Here is an 8,862-nt window from a genome sequence, read left to right as displayed (position 1 = left end):
CCCCCCTTTCTGAAGAAGGGTCTAGGCCCGAAACGTCGGCCTTCCTGCTCCTCTGATGCTGCTTGGCCTGCTGTGTGCATCCAGCTCTACACCTTGTTATATCAGTGAACCACATGAATGCCATTCACCTTTGGAGCAGTGTGAAACATCAAGAGTCGCGAAATTAGTTTTAACATTGTTGACCGTTGTACATGACTCAGTTGTGACCACAACATATCCCTCTTCAGGTTACTTACAATGCCCAGCGTTCCAACTTGTGGCTGATCACTGTCTAAAGCTAGTGGAGCAATGTAGGAAGAGTTGCCACCCGCTACTAGAGATAGAAACAGCTAGATAGAAAGATATTATAAAAAAAAGATAGCTAGACAGAGAGTGTGCGTGTGCGCACGCACGAGAGAGAAGCGAGCGAGAGACGCACAACAGCAAACCATGCAATGATCAACACCACATCTGGTAGGAGAAAGGGGAGGGGTAGGGTAGGCAAAAGCCCAACAGCCAGCCAAGAAGTAGATACCCATCAAATGATGGCCCAAGCAGCTGGCAGTGGTTAGGAAGGATGTCATGATCCCCCATCCTGAAGATGCCACTGGCCTACAGACACAACGTACCCACGAACAAGCAAGCGCCCAGTTGGCAGCTTGGAGCCTGATGAGCTATGGTTTAGGAAATTAAAGTTTCATTCATGTTTATGTTCCATAGGTTTCCACTTTGCATACAACTGTCTGAGGATCTCATCATACTTCAACTAATCTATCACAAAACCCACTGTGACAACCCAGAACTCAAGTCCAGCAGTGAGACTAGTATATCATAACAGTTGGTGGGAACAGCAAGTTCAAGAATGCACTTCCTGCGCTCTATACAAAATAGGTTTAGCACACAAAGAATGGAGTTAACTATTGACATGTATCACATACGCCAGATGTTTGTTTCTAATGAAGTATCACGTGCAATTGGGAGTAATTGTAATGCAGTGATGCAAACTGGGGTTTCAGATGTAAACAGCAACAGATTATTGTAACAGCTTCAGCAGTGTCCTGAAATCACTTTAGAATTCTTTATAGTTTTTACTGCACAATTTCTGAAAGATTCACAGGAGGATTAGTTTTTGACTGTCAGCGGTTATTAATGAAGTCATTCCTGAAAGACCAACATCTTCATACTACCAAGTTTACAGAACATAAACATAATACTGAATGTCCCTTAAAATGATGGAATACAAGTTCAACCACTGGTGTTACTGTATCAGTACAAAAATACAATCAACAGGACCTGGTGCAGCATGCTGTAATCCTGTACACACTTGTATTGTGTACATATTTTAGAACATAGTAGCTACAGCAATTTGGAGTTCCATTAAGTCCCATTGTAACTGGGATTACTTCATGGTTCCTTGCATATTATTAAAATCTGAGTGGAAAAACGCAGAGATATTGCCAGTTCCAATGCATCAAGATGATACAAGAGGTTGCTCACTCTCTACTCAATTGATCCCATATCCCTGCTCTTTCTCCAGTCACATATTTCTCCAGTTCCCAAATGAACCTTGGAACTGAATCTTCTCCAACCACTCTTGGAAGAACTTGCTTGATGAACTTTACATCCCATTATCGTGGTTCTTTAGTGAATTACAAAATCTGCGCCCTCTCAATCCTGATCCTTTGATCATAGCTCCCCTCATTTACTGTATCAAAACTACACATGGCCTCTCAGTCTTCATACCAAAAGCCATTACTCTCTCATTTTCTGCAATAAAACACAGCTGTAATTTGTCTACCCATTTGATTTGATTTGATTTATTGTCACATGTACCTAATTACAATGAAAAGCTTTGTTTACAAGCACTATAGGACAGATCATAGGGTGGAAAAAAAAACACTTTGACAGAGTAAGGCATGTAAGTTACACTGCACAGGACAGTGCTAGGCAAGATCAACATTAATAAGATCAGCATTATCTGAAGTTAGGGAGTCCATTGATACGCCTTTATTGATGTTGGCAGCTTTTCTGCTGCAATCAGACATATAAATGGAGTCCATGGATGGGAGGTTGACTTCCATGATGGTCTGGACTGTGCATACAACCTTCTGTAGTTTCTTGTGGTCCTGGGCTGAACAGTTGCCACACCAGGCAGTTATGCTTCTGGACAGCATGCCTTCTATGGTGCACCTGGTGAGGGTTCTTATGGACATGCCAAATTTCCTGAGCTGCCTGAGGAAGAAGAGGTGTTGTTGTGCCTTCTTGATCAGCACATCTACGTGTGAAGTCCAGGATAGACTGTCAGTTATCATCACTCCTAGGAACTTGGCGCTCTCGACCTCCGCTCCGTTGATGCAGACGGGGGCATGTTTTCCTCTTTTCTTTCTGAAAAGAATGATCAGTTCTTTCCTTTCGCCGACAATGAAAGAAAGGTTGTTATCATTGCACCACGTCACCAAGCCTTCTTCTCCTTTCTGTATTCTGATTCACCGTTGTTTATTATCCTCCCTACCACAGTGGTGACACCAGCAAACTTGTAGATACTGTTCATTCGGAATTTGGCAACACATTCGTGGGTGTACAGAGAGTACAACAGGGGGCTGAGAATGCATCACTAGGGGATTCCAGTGTGGAGCGTTATTGTGGAGGAGGTGCAGTTGTCTATTTTCACTGATTGCAGTCTGAGTCACAGGAAGCTGAGGATCCAGTTGCAGAGGGCACAGCCGAGACTTAGGCCTCAGACTTTTGACATGGGTCTGGAGGGGTTAATGGTGTTGAAAATGAAGCTGTAGTCAATGAGCAGAAGTCTGACATAGGTATTGTTGTTATCTAGATGTTCTAGGGATGAGTGCAGGGCTAGGGAAATGGCGTCTGCTGGTGGACCTGTTACGTCAGTAGGCAAATTGCAGGGGATCAAGGCAGGCTGGGAGACTAGAGTTCATGTGGGCCATGACCAGTCTCTCGAACCACTTCATGATTATGAAGGTCAGAGGCACAGGACGGTAAGTCATTAAGGCACGATGCATGTGCTTTCTTAGGTACTGGGATGATGGTGGTCTTCTTGGAACAGCATTTGGTCTAAGTGCTCCTGGAGGACGTTGCAACGTTAGTTACTGCTAACATTTTCAAATTTTCATTTTGTAACACAGGGCTGGGTTTTGCTGAGAAAGACAGTTTTATCTTTTCTTAGGGTTTTTATCTTGCACTCTTAAGGACCATTTGCAAGAATAGTAATAAGGTGGAAAATAAACATTTGTATTCAGTGTACTGATTGATACTGAATGCCATGGAGAATGCAGCAATACAGGACGGCTACTCCTGCACTGTAGCAATATAGAACAGCTCACTTCACTGTTACTCAAGCTTTTGAGTTACTTTTCTCCTGCCAGATTAATCAGAGTTGGATCAGTACCCTTCAGGACCAATGGTGATGGCTATTCATGAATTTGTGCAACATACAACAAGAAACAATCTGATCAGAGTAGCAACATGAGTGGTGCTTGCTGTTAACAGGCTGCTGCCATCAAACCCAAAAAAAAACAGACACTCTGTTTAACACACAACTAAGTAATATGGTGAGACAACAAGGTGCAGGGCTGGATGAACACAGCAGGCCAAGCAGCATCATAGGAGCAGAGAGGCTGACGTTTCGGGCCTAGACCCAGTAATATGGTGTACAGTTTCAGTGTCAGTGTGATGTTAAGAATATAGGCCTACGTTCCAAAGATGAGTGGATAAGATCAAACAGCATATTCTTTCAGCCCTATACCTAAGCAGTCTGCACTTCTAAAACTCAAAACGGTGTTCAACACTGGATATGATTCTGCAATTGGACAAAAGGTTACAGGATAATCTTGAGTGCGCTACGAATTTTGCCAACAACTAACATAGGGTTGTCAGTTGGGCTTGCAATGTAATGCACCTTTATTCACTGGAAGCTACATGGATTAATGTATAGATTCCTGTTCTTTGCAGGCAGAAAGAATACATACACATACATATCTCTTGCAGTTCAAGAAAATAGATGGCTGTCATTTGCTAGTTCCTTTATCACGGCAATGCACTGATCAGAGTCAACTTGCATGATTTGAAATTTAAATAAAACCTGACATTTAACTGCCAATCATCATTAACTGGCACATTACCCATGGCAACACCTCTACTCAAAGTTCACTGGTCAACCAATCTGTCATCTCCTCTCATTTGGTATAAAATGGGTCTTTGTCCAGACAACTGTTTTCATAATTTCTTCGATGTTAAGCTGAAACAGGGATTAACCTGAAGAATGAAAGCCAACATTTGCAATCCTGCAGTCCTTTTGCACGTCATACCCGAGCGATAATTTAAAGTTCACATCCAGAGCCTTGGACATTTCACACTCACTTCCCTCAGCAACTCATGACGTATTCAATCAAGGGTCTCACAGTCAAAGAGATCTATCTGGTTCCAATCACTGCATCCCTCCAACACCACCCCCACAACCCCTACCCCCAAGTCCAGGCTTGTAGGACTGGTCTTTCGGTTGTAGCTTATCCTGCAACGTTTTCGCCCCAGGCCCAGTTCCTCTGATTCAGACTCTGACTCAGACTCTGACGCAGGGCGGCGCATACTGGACCGTAACCCGTCTCTTCCGGTGGTTAACGGTATTTAGCTGCACCCATCTCAGGCTCTGAGGTTTCTTCGACACTAGATGGAGGGGGAGAACCCACGGTTTCTGACTGATCTTCTGGCTGTTCTGAGGAGCTAGGTATGTTTTGTTCCTACCTGGCTTCTGAGGTAGCAGCTTTTAAATGGTCATTCAGGACCGCCTCAACTATCTGAACTTTGTAAGTCACAGAACCTGGCCTCGTGTCAACCTCACCTAGCACTCATATAGGGGCATTTCTGTGGCTCCGGCATCAAACTTCATCCTCTGAAATAATCTCTCTCTCTCACTTGAAGGAAGCACTTGGCCGGCACTGGTGTTCTTGCTGCCATCTTACCACCAACCCTCCCCAACCCAACAGCCCCTTCCATCTAAGTCCGAGGATCAGATTTAACCTGGTACAGTCTTCCATCAGCAACTCTGCTGGAGCTATCCCTGTAGTTGCTTGAGGGGTGGTCTTATCATTGAACAGGAACCCAGACAGTTTGGTATCGAGTGACACTGCTGGCTGCTTCTTTAAGCTTGCCTTCAATGCTTAGGCTGCTCTTTCCACCAGATAACTGGTCAATGAATGGTATGGAGCTGTCCTTGTGTGCCAAATATCATTCAATTTTAGAAAATACTCCAATTTCCTGCTGGTTGCCACTGAAATAACTGCAGAGGCCAGTATCCCATTACCAAGTCACCTTTTATTTACACACGCACAGTACATTGGCTATGGCCAGTCAGCTCAGAGTCAGTCCCAGAAGTGAGGAGATTCTGAATCTCCAGTTTATATCGATCACAAAGGGCTCCCTGATTGGCCCAGGTTAACAATCTGAATCAAAGATCAATGAGATCTGCCTGGTTCCAATCATTACACAAACTATGATGCACTTTGTGGCCTTTCAGCTTGGAAGACTGCCAAGCATTCAAGTATCGAAAAAATCATTGTCTCTCCAATACCACCAGCTCTTTTACTATGACACAACTGCCTTATCTTAAATGAAGACAGACAAAATATTAATTCTTTAGTTCATCCATTATCTCTGCTTCAATTTTTCCTTTCAGTCCATAACTGTTTTTACCACTTTTTTTGGTTCATCTTTCAGTTTTTGCATATTCATAAATAAATACTTCCAGGTTCTCATTTATGTTCTATTCTCAAACTTAGATTGCTCAACCACAAACATTTTTGATTTTCTTTCAGGATTCTAAATTGATTCTTAACGGTATTGAGACCTGTCATTCATCATACAAACTTTGTCTGCTTCATTTTAATCTCTATCTCTTTAGTTATTAGGGAAACCAAAATTAGTATAGTAACATGCTAATTTTATCCCCTGTGCCACAATTTTGAAAGCTTTCACCATTTTGCATACCAATCTTGGACTCTAGTTCACCTGGGTCAGATAGTTCAATGAAATTAGTCTGATCCAGTTAAAGTACACAAAAATGTTGGTGGTTTTTCATAATTACTTGAGAATTGAGCACATAATAATTACTATTTCTCAAGTATTACTATGCCTTTTTCCTTGTTAGTCTGGAAACATATTGATCAATTTTAATAAATCTGAAAGGTTCTACACTCGGAACTGTACACATTTGCAGAGCATCTCAGAAAGTTAGGGAATTTGAAAAACTCCTTATACACACAACAATTAGTTCTTTGCTGTGTACTGACCTTATTGGCACGGATTTGTCGATAAATGTCTGTCTGTTGGCGGATGCGATACTCTAAATCGGATACGTGAGCCTGCAGCCAGTTCCAACGACTCACAATAGCAGCCCGTTCAATTGCCCATCGCCATTCTGGACGTTGCCAACTGAAATAGGAAAATAAATAAGAAATAAATACAATAGATAGCATATATCAGGCAGGTGCAAAGGATTAGGAAATACTCCACATTTAAGTGGCACATAGCACCAAAGTTTCTCAGCATCAAATATCCATAATCCAAGAAGCACACTAAATAATTGAACCAGAGGTGAATGTTTGGCCTGTTGAATCTGCACTGGTTGTCTTTTCCCTCTAGCCCAACTTCATCAAACTATGTTGTTCCTCTTTCCTGGAATGGAATGCTCCAAAAGATACACCAGATTACCAATCCAAAACGATCTTGACCAAGATACAGGGAATATTTCAGATGACAGAAATTAAGAGAGATAACACTCAGCAAACTGACAGATAGGAATTGAATGAAGTTTAGTGCTGAAGGGAATATTTTGGCATGAATGGACAGAATGTCCACAATGCAGCAAAATTTGAAAAAGCAGGAAGGCCAAAGACATAAAAGACTTGAAAAGTGACAGAATTAGTTGATAAAACTATAAAAGAATACCCTATTGGGATCACACTTTGAAGCAAGCAGTATAAAAGCACAGGCAAATGTTATCACACATCACTGGCTAAGTCACTGATAAAACACAGTGACCAGTTTGAGTCCCAACCTCAGAAAGCCTCAATCTGGACCAACAGACATGCACCATACATCTTTTAATTATGATACAACTCCAAAAAAGATTATCAGAAGATCTACTGGTTATTAAAGATTGAGAGGTATTGATATGTTAAATAGGAGAAAAACTATTTCCAACAGTTGGTGAATCAATAATTATAAAGCATCAATTTAAGATTTCACCAACAAGGACAAAGACAGAGATGGGAGCAGCACTTGACTGGAGATATTTGCAAGTGGACTGTCATACCAAAAGTTTTGACCCTGATGGTAAAAACACATTGCAAATCAACTCTCATTATTCCATATGGGTTGTTACAAATATAAATATAACCAATTTAAAGATTAAAATAGCAAAACTACCTGACTGTAACCACTAAGATATAAACAAACCCGCACCTAGTTTCATTAATCATCACAAGCTTGTCTTTTCCATGTAGCAAAATAGATTATTAAGTACTAATGTGTAAACTGTAATTATATGTCTTTAAAATGCAAACCAGAACACATTTACTTCCAGATACAACACACAAGACAAATAGTTTTGCCGAAATTTCAGGGGTGTATTGCCAAAAGAATCAATGTTGTGAATCAAGAGTTCAAACACGAGGGTGGAATGAGGGGACTTTTACACATTTTGCTGGCAATAGTGCGTTCACCAACTGCAATGACCCTTAATTTGTCGGCTGGTCAGTGGGATCTGGACTTTTTGCTTGAAAAGAAGAACTTCTAACTCAAAGTCTTTTAGTGCTGATTTCTTCCATTCTCAGAGGAACAGGGAGTAAGATCTGGTTTGCTTGCAGGCTTTGGAAGTCTACTGCACTCTTGACCGTTCTTTAAGAATACTGTTACTCAAAACCAACTCAAAAACTGAAGTACAGTTTTTTTTTCTCTCAAACCCATAGGTACCTGATGTCAGCTAGTCTCTCAAAAATATCAAATCAAGCTTCTCCAACAGTTACATGCTCTTTTTTAACCTATGAGTGAACACCATACAATTTCACTTTTGCTTGGAGTCATTAAAAAATTAAATTTATTCTCTGCAAAATAGCAGTCCAAACTCTTATATTCCAGTTTATGTTTCAAATAAAATACATGGAGCGCTTTGCATTTACAGCGGAAGCAGAATCCATAACAACATTTAACAAGCACATGGAAGAGTGTGAAAACAGTTATACTTTAGAAGGAAAGGACAAGGGAATTGGATGAGGTAGACTGCTCTGTCAGACAGCTCCAATAAGGATGGCCTCCTTTTGGGCTATTAGCTATGTTAGCTATTTAAAAACTAAGTTATAACTCTGTTCAATTTGTCTTTTAATTTGTTTATGGGATGCAAGATCTCTGGTTCAGCCAGCATTTTTACTTCTAACTGATCATCATTCAGAAGGGCATTTTATGTAATAAGGAGGCAGCAGGAAAATTCAAGCACAAAGAACTAACGTCTTGCTAGTGAGCGATACTCATTTATGTTGATAGATTATAAAGCAAACTCTTGGATCTCAGCCACACCTCTGAGAGGTGCAAATCATTTTCAGGCATGAAAAGATGTCAAATACTTGTACCTAATGGACATTATGTTGTGAGCCACTACGTACTCCTAAAACGTGTGATGCTGAGACATAGAAAAGTCAGAACAGAAAGGTATTACAGCTCATTCTAGACAAAATTTTCCTTGCAGCACTTTACACCCCTTTCAGTTTTGCAATTAGACATAGAATCCTTACAGTGTGGAAATAGGTCCTTCGGCCCAACAAGTCCACACCAACCCTCAGAGCATCCCACCCAGACTCATCCCTCTAT

General features: G+C 41.1%; 1 protein-coding gene across 4 annotated transcripts in view; it reads right to left on the bottom strand.

Moving 5' to 3' along the window:
* The window catches only part of kansl1b (KAT8 regulatory NSL complex subunit 1b), a 207,654-nt gene that overhangs the window by 90,645 nt on the left and 108,147 nt on the right, over positions 1-8,862 (bottom strand). For all 4 annotated transcript variants that reach the window (XM_048614701.1, XM_048614699.1, XM_048614698.1 and 1 more), the window contains one exon: positions 6,288-6,429. In XM_048614701.1, coding sequence (XP_048470658.1) covers positions 6,288-6,429 — 142 coding nt within the window. The remainder of the gene's footprint in view (positions 1-6,287; positions 6,430-8,862) is intronic.

This window comes from Rhincodon typus, chromosome 30 (genome assembly GCF_021869965.1).
Source record: "Rhincodon typus isolate 14 chromosome 30, sRhiTyp1.1, whole genome shotgun sequence".
NCBI lineage: Eukaryota > Metazoa > Chordata > Chondrichthyes > Orectolobiformes > Rhincodontidae > Rhincodon > Rhincodon typus.
The sequence above is the reverse complement of the archived record's forward strand: the minus strand, read 5'-3'. Positions and strand labels throughout refer to the sequence as shown.